Source organism: Anser brachyrhynchus (genome assembly GCF_964034855.1).
Source record: "Anser brachyrhynchus genome assembly, chromosome: 13".
Classification (NCBI taxonomy): domain Eukaryota; kingdom Metazoa; phylum Chordata; class Aves; order Anseriformes; family Anatidae; genus Anser; species Anser brachyrhynchus.
Genome location: NC_137708.1, coordinates 15,400,785 through 15,414,041, shown reverse-complemented (window position 1 = coordinate 15,414,041; position 13,257 = coordinate 15,400,785). Strand labels below are relative to the sequence as shown.

The window sequence follows — 13,257 nt, the reverse complement described above, 5'->3', positions numbered from 1 at the left end:
ATGGGAAATCTCAGCTGCTGCCGAAACTCTGACGCAGATGAAAGAAATACAAACCTCCGAGCAGAGCAGATTGAATGCCTCCCATTGCAGAGCTCCCACGTCTCCTTGGCCTCTCGCGTCTTGCTCAGACATTTCCCATGGGAAGCCTTGCTGGCATGGAGTCAAACGCCGGGTGCCCCGATGCAAGAGCTCTCCACTATCCTTGTTTTCCGCATGATCCCACTTCTTCAGAAAAAGCAAGCCAACAACAGCTCTCATTGATTTGGCTCTAGCTCGTGGCCCAGGTCCCAGAGTTTTCTGTTCATGAGTAAAACAGCTAAAGCACAAGCAGCCGTACGTGACCTTATCAACACATGTTAGCGACAGAACAGCTTGTTTGACGTGCTGCTAGGGAAAAGATTTGGAAACTACAGAGATAGTTAAGGGGCCTGGGAGACAGAAGCAGGAAGAGGAGCTTTCACCTCTGAGATGGATCTGAAGTCCAGGGGGTGTGCTTTGGGTAGGGCTCAGCACCAGACTTGGGTGGTGGCTGGCTGCTGGAGGAGACTTCAGAGCCCTGTGCTGGGTTCCCGCCCTCCCGGTATGGCACTTATTTGGGGAACAGGACACCAAGTGCGTGTGTAGACACCGACCTCCACCCTCGCCTCTCCACACACTCCAGGAGAGGAGCCAGACAGCAAAAGCAGGAGGAGAGCATGCTTCCCAAGCACGAGGCAGCACATTGTTATGTGGGTAAGTTCTAACCAACATTTATTTAACTAGCTGAGAGACACTTAGCAAATGACACGGACAGTAATGACAATGTTCTCCGTGCATTTAATAAGTGCAGGGAGCGCAGCCGTGGCTGGCAGGACCAGGACAGCAAATTAGGAAGCAGGAGACATTTATTATTGTAATCGGAAGTGACAGTGACGGATCACCTGGCGTGACACTCCTCTCGCCGCTGCATGCTAATGGAAGGGACTGAGCTGCTGAGGCAGCCTCTGGTGTGATGAGCCCTGCCAAACCCTGGCTGAGATGGGGAGGGCTTTAACGCATGTGGCCCTGTCTCTCTGCTTGGCATTGCCTAAAGTTGTTGGCGTGTTTGGCCCCCGCGTGTCAAGAGGCTGTGGTGGTCCTGCAGGTGAGGGCACATCCTCGTGACATTGTGCTCCCCGCAAGGATGGGTCAGATCCTGTGTCTGAAAGGCACAATGTGCTCCTCCATGGAGAACGCAGCCCTGTGACAAATGGTCGCCCTTGTCCCTGGTGCTTTGCAGCCCATCTTTGTGGACTGGCAAAATCTCAGGGCATTTGGAGCAGGATATTTCACACACTCTGTTACCAAAGCCTGCTCCAGGAAAGTGCCAGCAGTGCTAGGGCAAACAAGAGCAGAGCAGAAGTTGGAGGGGGACATGGGGCTAAGCTCCAGGAGCAGGCTGCAGGTGGGTGCTGGCTGCTCGGTTAAAAGCTGGATGCTGGGAACAGGGTGAAGGTCGGTGCCAGCAGCTGTTCCATGGTTTGCCTTCAGCTTACTTAGGCGGTTAGGAAAACAGAAGCAAAGTTATTTTAAAGCGTGGGTTGGCTTTTGAGTCAGAGCTCAGGAGAAAAAAAAAAAAAGGTTGAGAGTAAATTATCATGATATTTGTTAGGCTTATGGCTGGGTGAGGGTTGAGGTTGAGACTGTGGGGTTGTGATATTCAGATGTGCTCCTGTGTCACCCATGGAGAAACATCCCAAGTGTCACGGGCAGTGCCACTCCAGAAGAGGCAAAGACACCAGAGAGCACCAAAACCGAAAGGCAGAACACACTCCATGATGTAACCCCTTCCCAGCTGTCTTCTTGGGAGCTTCAGTAGCACCTGGTGTAGATGCTGAAGCCTCCACTAGGTGCTAGTTATAATTTAACCCTGGGATCGAATTCTCTCTATAAATACCCCTGTGACAGCCCTTGTTTTGGTCCTTGGGTCATGAGAGCCCCAAGCTGGGCTCACCAGCATGTTGTCCCTGATCACAGGAATGGATCTGCCTGGGTTCTCCTGGCCCTTGAGGCTGCGCATCCCCTCCATGCTGCTGCCACGCCACTGCCAGCCCATCTGTTAAACTGGTAGAGATCTTCAAAATCTGTTGGCACAGGTAAATCTCCTTTCAGTTGTGGGAGTACGTTATCTTAAGGATGAAATAGAGAGCAAACAAGAACATCACTGCAGAAAATGCCATGACTGCCAGCATGCCTGGAGCCTCCTGGTGCAGCAAAAGAAAAGGATAAGTGATTCTGAGTGTGCAGCAAGATACATCCACACCGGCTCTGCCCAAGTGACCCATGTACTGAGACTCATTTAAAAATCACAGGTATTCACGCAGCTTCAAAGTATCACTTCTGAACAGACGCAAATACCTGCGGTGCGTCTATTAGAAGAGCCGTGTTCCTTTGCCCTGCAGATTGAATTTTGCCTGTGGGTTTCGTCAGATAATTATTATTTTGTGCTAGTTTATTTAAGCACTTACTCATCATTGCCAGCACACTAAATAATGAGTTCTGTGTCCCTGAAGATTAAACAGCAGCATCCTGCAAAATAGAGGGAAAGAAACATAGTCGAGTTCTGCAAAGTTTTTAATTGATAGTTTGATACTAAGAAAGATTGCACGAGTGGTGGGACATTGCCCGGGCACAACTGCGTTTTGCACAGGATGACTTTCACTTTTACGGGCAGTCCTACGCCCCCTTGTTAAGACAGGTGAGAGAAATTCCCCATATCCCTGCTGGAGCCACACAAACATTCCCTTCCTGCTGGGAACAGGACAAGAGGACCCCTAGGAAACACTACTGAGGACCTGCAAGTCTTCACTGTCAGCTGTCCTCTGCAGGGAGGCCACCACCCAGGAGGCTGCGATGTCACTTGTTGGGGTTTGCAGGGTTTTGCTGCGCTAACAGACGGCACTTCCTCAGCTGCTGCTGGCAGCTACCACCACAGGAGCTGCAGGAGCTGGGGTCCCACCACCAGGATGTCCTCCGTGAGGGCTTTGCTTGTGCTCCAGTCCACAGACCAAGCCCATAGTGGGACTAGTGCTGCCGGAGTTTAGAGCATTGCTGCTGGAGTTTTGGGGCACAGACTGGGGCGCTCCTGTCCCTTTGCACAGGGGCTGGTGACATCCAGTGATGCAGAGCCCCTTCCTGCCCAGAGCCCGAGGGTCCCACGGTGCCCAGCTCTGCACAGCCCTGTGCTCCAGCACTGTGACACTTCACACATGGCAGAAGCGTCTCCTCCATGGGAGGAATCCCCCATGAGATCCCACCATGGAACCCTCTTGCAGCCTGGCGTTGCTGGTGTCCTGCATCCACCAAGGCTCGTGGGGTGGCTCAGCTGCACACCAGGATGGCTTCAGCATCAAAGGAGATCTGGAGCTGCCCAGCAAGCTGCCCGTACTAAATCCGCGCTACCTCTTCACTGAAGTGCAGCCCTGCATCCCAAGTTGCCCTTCCCAGCAGGAAATCTGGGGTGGGAGCCTCCCCTCCCCTGCTCCAGCCGCGGGATGGCTCCTTCGTGGGGCTCTGTGGGAGCTGGGGCCAGGAGCCAGCCCAGCAGCCCCGGTGTCGGGCTCTCTGGGCCGATGGGGATGTGATGGTGTCCTCCCAGGCTTTGGAAATGTGAAGGATCAACACAGATGGAAGAAAGGGCAAATGCGGGTCCCTCGAGGGCTGCACCGGAGAGGAAGCCTGGCCAAAGCGCAGAAGGGAACATGTAAGTTCCCCCGAGGTGGGGTGTGTGGGCGTGAGGCATGCACAGGGCTCGACGCGCCGGCTGCCAGGAGCTGAACGATTATAACGATTATTGTTAGAATATTACCACCCCCCTAGATCATGAAAACCACTCGGGTGCCCCACGCTGACCCCGTGAGGTGCGATAACATGACGGAGGGAGGGGGCAGACTTTGCTGATCTGCTTCCACAAATACGCAGCCCTTCAGCGCAGCCCCCGCTACGCCTGGCAGCGAGTCGGGTACCTGGACCTGAGCCGCCTCGAGGGGACTGAGGGATCACAGGCCAGTAAGCTTCGCATTTGTTCCTGGAAAATGTTTTTAAGCTGTGATTAAAAATAGACTAACAGAGCACAGATGGGATGACACGGACTCCAGGAAGGGAAATTCGTCAGTCTCTCCAAAACGTCCCCGGTGGTGTTCCTACTTCTAACAGGAGGCACGGCTCATTTGGACCAGCCAGGGTACCTGCAAGGTGCAGCACAAGCGGGCAGGAGAAGAATGACATTATGGGGGAAAGAAAAAAAAAAAAGTCTTAGATAGACAACCAAGGGGACTTAATTTTCAATTTTTCATGAACGGGTCTCATCGCTGCATATGTTAATGTTTTCAACAGCGATCTGGAAAGAAGGAGCTGGAAAACAGAGCCCAGTTTGTCGATGACACAGAGGGGAGTTAATTGAATCCAGAAAAGCCTGTAAGCATCTCAGAGAAACCTAATCAAGCCAGGGAACTGGGTGAAGCCTTTGTAGCTGAATAGCTACTTCAGCAAACAAATACTGTAGCACACCAGAGAGAAAAGTTTCAGCTAGTGCAAAGCCCGGCTTCACAGCATGGGGCAGTCCCTGGGATAATTTAAAAAGAGCTACTACAACGATTAGGACCAAGAATCCTGTGCGTGGGCTAATCTGCATCATATTTTGTTAGGAAATGGCACCAAATGGTTGTAGAAGACGTGCTCGGAGGCTCTGCTCTGCCAATTAGTGCTAGGGAGCAGAAGCAGTGAGGCAAAGCTGAAGCAAAGCTTGGCAGAGAGCACCCTCCAGTGGGCACTGGGAGCCCACTGGGAGCCCCGCGGGGTGCCGAGGGCGGCTGGGATCCCCCGCTCGTGTGGCCAGACGCTGGGTGAGAAGGCACGAGGCTGGCTGGCCCTCGCTGCCTGTGCTCCTCAGGGTTCCCATCGAGGCGAGGGCAGGGCCGGGCTCCCCAAATTGTCCAGCTGGCCGCCAGCTGCAGAGCCTGCCGCGGAAGCCAGGGCTGGGCGGTTGCGCAGCCGCTCGCAAGAGCGGGAGCAGAGGAAACCCCAACCCTGCACGGGCTGGCAGCATCCCCGTGGCATCGCGTCCACGGGGCGAGGGTGGGCTTTCCTGCGGGGCGAGCCGTCTGGGGCAGGGAGAGCACCCCCGGCAGCATCTGGTTGCAATCAGTGTTTGCAGAACTGGCTAGGCTCCTTCCCGGCCAGTAGCCAAGTGACATGTTTCCCACAGGACGCCGAGCCCGTTGCTCCATGTGCCGGCGTTCTGCACGTCCGCTGCAGCCAGCTGTGGCCCCGGCGGCTCCCACGCAGAGGGGTCCGTGCCCCACAGACCCCCAGCCACTGCTCTGGGCAGGCAGCAGGATTTGCAGAATGCAAGCTGTGAAAAACAGAGCAAATAACCCAGCATGGCTGAGAGCCCCCATGGACCAGCTCGGGCACCATGAGCATGGACCAAAGCAGGATGGGAGCCACCGCACGACTCGCCCCATGCTGCTTCCCCATGGGATTTCTCCTGGGGGGTTTGTCCAGAAGCTCCAAAGCATGCCTGCGGCTGCTCCGGCCCTGGCCAGCCCCACTCTGTGCAGCATGATCAGCCTAAAAACATGGTGACCCCATTATTCAGCTCACTTCATTTTTAGAGTGTCCTTTTAGTTTTCTCACTAAAAATTTAATGGAAGACTAGAGGAAAACACACACAATTAAGAAATAAAATAAAAATAAAAAGTTTAAATTGCTAAGCAGCCAGATTTTGTTATTTTACGGAGGGTCTTGCACAGTGGGATGTTTTCATGAATCCCCCGGTTCCTGGAGTCCCTTGATTACCCACGGATTGCTGCGTGTGCTCAGTGCCCTCCGCTCACATTTAGGTGGGGGTCCCCGCTCCGCACCCACTTCCTGGTGCAGACAGTAGCTGTTAGAATGGAGAACAGCTTAAACCAGGCTTCTCTAAGGAAATCTGGAAGCAAGCAGCTCTCTGTTGGAAAAGCCACGAAAATAGGCACAATGTCTGTGTGTATTCTTCCTTTTCTGGCAGTACGAGAGGTCAGCACCAGGGCCAGGGTGGGCTGGGGAAGGCTTGGAGCCGAGCAGAGCTCGGCACAGTCTGTTCCTCCCGGCTCGACCTGTGCGAGGGATCCTGATGGGCTCCAGATGCTCTCCTTGCCCAGAAGATGATTCACGGTCAGGGACCGACCAGGCCAAGAGGATCAGGCTGACATCACCCTCATCCAGGGTGTGATCCCGTGCCTCAGTTTCCCCACTTGCAAACACGCAGGGACCAGCACAGTGCTGGCAGAGAGGCACCACAACAAAACCTTACTGCTGTATGCAAATCTGTCTGGGGGAAATAGGTGAAAACCCACAACTGCAGCGTTGAATTTGCCCTCTGCAGCTTACGGGAGAGCTCAGGGGCACCCAACGGAGCTAAACAAGGAGCAAAGGAAGGGAAGCGGGATGTCCTTCATGGGGCGCAGCAGCCCCATGGGGCTGGGCTTGGGTGCAGGAACACAAACCCAAGCAGAGACCAGGCAAAGGCACAGAGGAGCGCAGCAAGGGTCATCATTTAGACAGAAACAGCATCCGGCTCAGGAAATTCCCAGTGCTGAAAATAGTTGGATGCTGGAAGGGCACGCGGGGGACGCGGTGCTTTACGCTTGCTGCGATTTTTTTCTTCCCCAGGCAATGGGGGCTGCAGGGAGGGTGCTGGGTGCACCCAGCGGGATCTGGGGGTGCCCCCAGCATGGCTGCTGCACTCTCCGCTTTTAGGGGCCACCCACCCTTGCACTGTGCTCCAAAGCTATGGCACCTCAAGGGGATATCCATGCAGACACGGGAATATGCTGCCAATGCACTTTTTTTTTTCCTACAGAAGAGGAAAAAACATTGGTGTGAAGAAAAGAGCAGCAAAAACATGGTAAAATCAACCTTTTCAGGAAAGGGCAAGAGGCTCCTCAAGCGCTGGCAGGGGTCCTGCCCTCCTTACTGCCCTCACTGATGCTCTCGCTGAGCTGTGGGGGGGAGGCAGCCGCCCAGCTCTGCTCAGCACCGTCGCCCTGCCGTAACCGGAGCTCCCAGAGGCCGGGTGCCCCGGGAGCACCCCGCGCCCAAGGCCTGCAGCGAGCTGGGAGCGCAGCAGCCAGTCCAGCCCCGCTGCATCCCAGAGCGACCCCAGAGGGACGGCAGGTTGCGGACGGTTTAAACCAGGGGAATTTTTGCTCCGGGGCCAGCACAAATATTTGCTTTAGTGTGCGCTGGGGAGAGGGGGGACGAGCAGAGGAGAGCAGCTGCCGGTGGCCAAGAACATCCACGGGGAGAGCAATGCCAGAAAAATGCAAGATTAACGTGCTTCCCCTGCTGCCTCCCCCGGGGTCCCGCTCTCCTCCCGGAGCCCCCGCACCCGAAATCCCACAGAAGCCGGGCCGGGCACCCGCGGGAAGGCTGGCAGCCCCCCGCCGCACCGGCCGGGGCAGGAAACACCGACGGGGGTGGGGGTCCCGAGCATCCCCGACGGCGGCCGCCCCTCCCTCCTCTTCCTCCTCCTCCTCCTCCTCCCACCGGCCGGCCCAGAGCCCTCGCAGCCGCGGGGCCGGCCGGGGGAGCGGGGCTGAAGGGCCGGCGGGCGCAGTGCCGTGCCGAGCCGGGCCGTGCCGCGCCGCTCCATGCCGGGCCGTGCCGGTCCGTGTCGGTCCGTGCCGTGCCGTGTCTGTCCGTGCCGTGCCTTGCCGTGCCGGTCCGTGCCGTGCCGTGCCGGTCCGTGCCGTGCCATGCCGTTCTACAAGCGGAGCGTGGTGGCTCGGCGGGGCCGGGCGGTGCCGCTGGCCGAGCTGCGGGACGTCTGCAGCCTGGCGGCGCTCACCCTGCTCCGGCAGCTCGCCGACCTGTGCGGCCACTCGCTCGCCTTGCTCGGGGACATCGAGGGCCACGTCGCGGCTCTGGGCCGCCGCACCGGGCGGCTGCACCGCCGGGCCTCCCGCCTGCAGGCGCTGCTGCGGGGCCGCCCGCTGCGCGGGGCAGACCCAGGTAAGCCCCCCCGAGCCCCCCTTCCCCCCCCGGGACCCCCGTCCCATCGGGGCCGCGCAGCGGGGGTTTGCCGGGCTGCCGGCCAAGCGCGTTCCCCTCCCGGCGGGGGCTGCCGCCGGCCAGCGGCTCCGGCCAGCCCCGCTCCTCGCCTCCCCTGGCTCCGGGGACGGGCGACCGTCCCCCCGTCGCTGCGCTCTCGGCCTCCGTGGAGCCGCGGCTGGGTGCGGAGCGGCTTCCCCGGGGGCTCCGGGGCGGCCGGAGGCAAGGGGCAGCCCGCAGCCGGGGCGTCCTGCCCGCAGCCCTGCTCCCCCGGCAGCGAGCGGGGCCGGGTTGCGCCCGAGCTGCTTCTCATTTCCCTTTTCGAGCCTTTCGGTTTGGCACCAGGCTCACGCCCCGGGTCATAAGCGGGCAGCCTGTTTCAGAGGAGCTTAAAATAAGCTCGTTTTGGCTTTGTTTATAAAAGTTTATTTTCAAACGCTTTGCGAGGTGGGGGGGGTGGGGGGGTTGTTGTTGGAGCATGCTTTCCCCAGAAGCGCAGCGCATTTCTCAGGCCCTTGACAAAGTATGTGTCTCTTGTGCTTTCTGCAAACCCCCTCGCGAGTGCCGTTTGCTGCTCCGTCTGCGTGGAGCCATGGGAAATGACTGCCAGACCCTCGCCTCGTGCTTCCCGGATGCAAGCCGAGCGCTCAGCCTTGGCCTGGGAGATGCGCTGCTCTTGCAAATGCTGGTGGAGCAAAGAAGTTATCAGGGGAAGGAAGAGGCTCCCGCTGTCCCCTGCCTCGGCTGGTACAGGAATATGGGGAGAAGGAGACACCGCAGTCACCCAAGCTGACACCTGCAGTAGGGCAGAGCGAGTGCCGTCACCGTACGTGCTGGACCGCTGTCCCCTGGAGGAGGAGCTGGCCCTGATGGTGGCCAGATGGTCCCCTCCTGGCCCGTAGGTTGGGAACGCTTTTGGCCGCAGGAGCTTTGTGCCACCGGGCTGGACATTGCAGCCATGGCGGCGTCAGGATTCGGGCAGGGGACAGCAGGGATGGGCAGTCCTCTCCTGCCACATCTCCTCATTAGAGGCATGAATATGCATGCATGCAGATGTGCATAAATGGCACTAGCTGGAGGTTGGAGGTGCGTCAAGAAAAAAAAAAGAAAAAAGAAAGCTTGGCTTTTCACAAGCCCAGCTCGGTGGGGCACAGGGACATGGGCAGGCTGCCTTCCCCCCACCCCGAGGGCAGCACCACCCGCTCCTCATCCACCTGCCACCGCTGCTCTGCAGCCCAAGGGGTGCAAGAGCAAATTTCTGACTGCTGTTCCTCTTGCTGTTTGTTTTTCAAAGAGCTCCGATGTTAGTCTGCTGCTGGGGAGATCGGTTCACGTGCCTGGAGGACATGAACACCCCCACAAGCTCCTGGCCCCCTGTTCTTGTGGGGAGAGCAGAGACAGCCCAGGGCTGCACGAGAGCGCTTTGCACTGGGGCACAGCACCGTGCCAGGTCCCTTGGGGGGGAACAAACACTTAACAACATGCTGTTGGAGGGTGGGTGTGGGTTCCCCTTTTTCCATTTCTTAAAGAGGATCCAAAGGGAAAAATCACGTTTCTCTTCTCAAAGCGGAACAAAACCAAAATGTCTGGTCCCTGGGGACATGGCGGTGAATCAGCAGCACCAATCATGCCCTGGAGCAGCCTCCCTGCAGTCCAGCAGAGAAGGCTCGTACCTCAGGACCGAGTCCCAGGCAGGGCTGCAGCACCTGCTAGCTGTCACCTCGGCTGGGCTGGGTTCATCACGTCCTCTGGCTCGGAGCTGACACCACATGCTGGTGATTAGAGACGTCTCTGGGCTTTGGCAGTGAGTGGTAGTGCTCCAGGTATTGCCGAACTCCAGTGAAGAAACTGCAGCCGTGCGATGCTGGGGGAGAGGGCCAGGCTCTGGCTCTGCCCTTCCCGAGGATGCTCCCCCCAGTTTGCTCATCCCGGATTTTCTCAGGATCCTCTCCCTGGCTTTGGTTCCTCCCAGGCAGGTTAAAGTGTGCCGAAAAAGCGCCTGCCCGCTCAGGCAGCTTGGGTGCCCACTGTGCCCGTGCAGTTTGTCCATCTGCAGAGGCAGCAGGAGCCGCCTTGCCTTCCTCCTCGGGAGAGGCAGGCGCTGGGGCAGTCACATTGCTGCCGGATGAAGGAATCGCGCCGCAAAGGGCCAGGGGAGTGCTTAATCTGACAAGGCAGCGCGGTTGTTTCCACTGCAAGACAGCAGCCAAAGGCTGTCGGATTCCTCTGCCCTTATTCATCGGCCATCACGTGAGAGCAGGGAGAGCGCGCGCCCGTCCCAGCGCTGCCCCTCGCAGCCCCCTGGGTGCCAGCTGGGGGGCACGGGCTCGTGCTCCCCGCTCAGCCCTCACCCCTGGGGACCCAGCCACTCCCGAAATAACTCTTGGTGACAAAGAGGATGGGGCCTGGTGCCGAGAGCTATTTAAACCATCGTCCCTGAGGAGCTGTGGGGATGATTCTCTGGAAGGAACCCTGGGCTGTGCTGGCAGCAGGAGCTGTTTACTGCTCCTGCCCAAATACACAGTGCTTGCCGTCCTCTGAGCTCACATCTCAACGCAAGCGGTGGAGATAGGCAGAGCCGCCACCCGCATGGAAGTGCTGGGGGTGGTGCAGAGCTCCCACCATGCAGATGCACGGGGCAGGGGCAGGAGATGCCATGACCCCGTGGGGTAAGCACGATGCCAAGCAGGAGGCGAAGGTCTGGAGAAGTCCCCATCCTGGGAACCGGAGCTGCTCATCCTGGCCTCAGCCTCCTCCGGTGTGGCTCCAAGAAGCCTCCCAAGCCTCCAAGAAGTTTCCTCCGCCTGTTTGTTTCCTAAGCCAGCGGTGATTTCAGCGCCAGAGGGGAGAGCGCAGCTCCCCCAAATGTGGCCTTGGCGCAAGTGGGAGGAAGGAGGCTGAGCAAGGCTGGGATGGGCTCGGCTGCCAGAGGAGCGGAGCGCGGAGCCGCACCCTGCCTCTTAACGGGAACCGTCTGCGGGGAGCAGCGGGGAGAGCGAGGGGATAAACGAATAACGCTCGTCTCGCATCCAGACCCGCCTCGGCTGATAGCACTGGGCTGATATCCGCTCTCCGCAAATGTAGGCAGTGCGGTGGTTAGGAGCAGACACCGCCGCCGCAGTTTCCTCAGGGAAGGAGTGGAGGCAGTGCCGGGGATGAGCTGGGAGCTGGCACTGGGGGTGTCTTCTCCAGGTTGTCGCTGTGACCTCGCTGCCTCCCTTCCCGCTTGCAATGGGGCTGCAATTCCCTCGCAGGGGGACCCAAACCACCCACTGGCGGTGCATGGAGGCATGGGGTGTGCTACCATCCACTTGCAACGTCGCACAGCCTTGGTGCTCATGCTCCCTTCTGCCCCAGGTCGCAGGTAGAGGCTCCTTTAGCCTCCGTAGTATTTCTATATCAGAGTGGCTGCTTTCAGGAAGCGCTTACAACATCGTACTGGCTGTGAATGTGGCAGTGGTTACGCTGCACAGGAACATGGATTAGTTTCAACTATGTCTCCAAAGAGGCTTGCATCATCTTAAGCAGTCTGAAGGATGCATTCACTTTCATGTGCAAACAAGAGTTGGAGCTCACTTTGGCAACCTGCTTTCCAGCTGCAGAGATCTCTGTAACACTCAGGAAAGTAAAAGCGCTCACGCAGGACCGTCGCCAGGCGCTGGACCAAGGGGTGATGCCGCAAGCACCCGCACCGCTGGGCTGGAGCAGCTCATCCCTCCAGCGCCTGCTGTCGTGGGGCGTTTGCAGGTGCCAGACGCTGCACAAACATGAAGGACCGCCTCCGCGCGGTGTGTGCAGCAGCTACCGAGCACAGCAGAGGTCGTCTCGAGGCCGTAAGAGCTGAAAGGCAGGAGCTACTCGCCCAAGGACCCAGCTCCCTGCTGCTGACCAGGGTTGGGACACACCTGGCACAGCCCCTACACCCATTCCCAGAGGTGAATACATGGGGACAGCTGGGTGCCAGCTGGCTCTGTGCCACCCGCCCGTGCCCTCAGCAGCCTCACGGGGATGGCCACATCCCATCCCCAAACCCCATGGCACCCCTGCAACCAGCAGCTGCAGACCTGTGCTCCCCAGGTACCCGGTGCCACTGGCATTGGGCCCTGGCAGAGCTGCCTGACAGAGCTCCGTGTGGCCCGTGCATGTTAGAGCTGACGTCTGGCTTTAGGATGGCGGGCATGGTGGTGGCAAGGAGCTGTTTCTTTTCTCCAGCTCTGGTCTAGAAGCAGCAGGTCTACTTCATGCTGCACGCTTCACACGCGCGGTCAGTTCAGCTGGGCACATCAGCTCAGATGTGAAACCCTCGTTCCCTGCCTCGGCTGGGCCCCAGGGCAGGCTGTGGACGCCCCAGCTGTGTGCATGAGAGTGGCTTATGGTTTCCTGCTTGTAGGGTGCTCGTCTGGAGGCTCCTGTGCAGAGGGGCTTGGCTGGAAGCAGTCAGCCAAAAGGTCGTGGGGGGATTTGTGCTGGTGGATATTGCTTGGTGACTCCAGGTTTCTGTTTAGCTGTGGGATAGGCAAAGCAATGGTAGCAGGAGGTAAGGTCAGGGTGGCAGGATCGTCTCCTGCCCATGCAGGGGACCCCGCTATGCAGGGGACCAGCTTGGGCAGGAGAGCTGGCACCATTGCACCACGGATGTGCCCCAAAGCGGTGGGGCCAAAGGGCAGAGCAAGGGACATCACCGAGCAAATGACAGAGCCCAGGGGAGCTGCAGGATGGAGTCTGGAGCAAATCCCTCCAGCCTTCTGCCCGAACCCCGTTAATTAACGGAGAGGAGAGGCTGGCTCTGCTCACGGCAGCTACACACGCTGGCACGGCACTGGTGGGGTGGCCGGGGGCATCTCCTCTCCCGCAGCCCCACCAACCTGGTGGCCCCCATCCCCTGCTCCCCCGGCCAGCAGGACGCTCCATCCCCGCGCCGTCTCCATGGCTCCGCCGTGGCATGCGTCTGCGGCGGGGAAGTGCAGCTATGTCTTTAAGAAGGGCCTGGGCTGGGGTGGGAAAGCATTTCCATGCAGCCTTTCTCCCAGCAAACCTGGAGCGAGTTAGCGGCCGAGTTCGAGCAGCGGCCGGCAGCCAGTTCGCCCCGCGCAGCCACCCCGCTGGGTGCCAGGGTGCCATGGGGGCACAGGGCAGCCAGCGGGGCACGGAGCAGCCCGTGGCCCCCATCCCTGCGGGGAGAGAAAGAGGAGGAGGCCGAGCTGG

The 13,257-nt window shown here is 58.9% G+C and overlaps 1 protein-coding gene across 8 annotated transcripts in view; it reads left to right on the top strand.

Moving 5' to 3' along the window:
* Nucleotides 1–464: 464 nt before the first annotated feature.
* Nucleotides 465–13,257, top strand: part of NHSL2 (NHS like 2) — a 30,268-nt gene continuing 17,475 nt past the window's right edge. For 2 of the 8 annotated variants that reach the window (XM_080553769.1, XM_080553764.1), the window contains exons 1-2: nt 465–732; nt 1,996–3,721. In XM_080553769.1, coding sequence (XP_080409895.1) covers nt 3,277–3,721 — 445 coding nt within the window. In that variant the 5' untranslated portion in view covers nt 465–732; nt 1,996–3,276. Of the gene's footprint in view, nt 733–1,995; nt 3,722–4,442; nt 8,014–8,041 lie in introns of those variants that run through there. The other 6 variants (XM_080553767.1, XM_080553766.1, XM_080553773.1 and 3 more) reach the window with 4 other exon arrangements.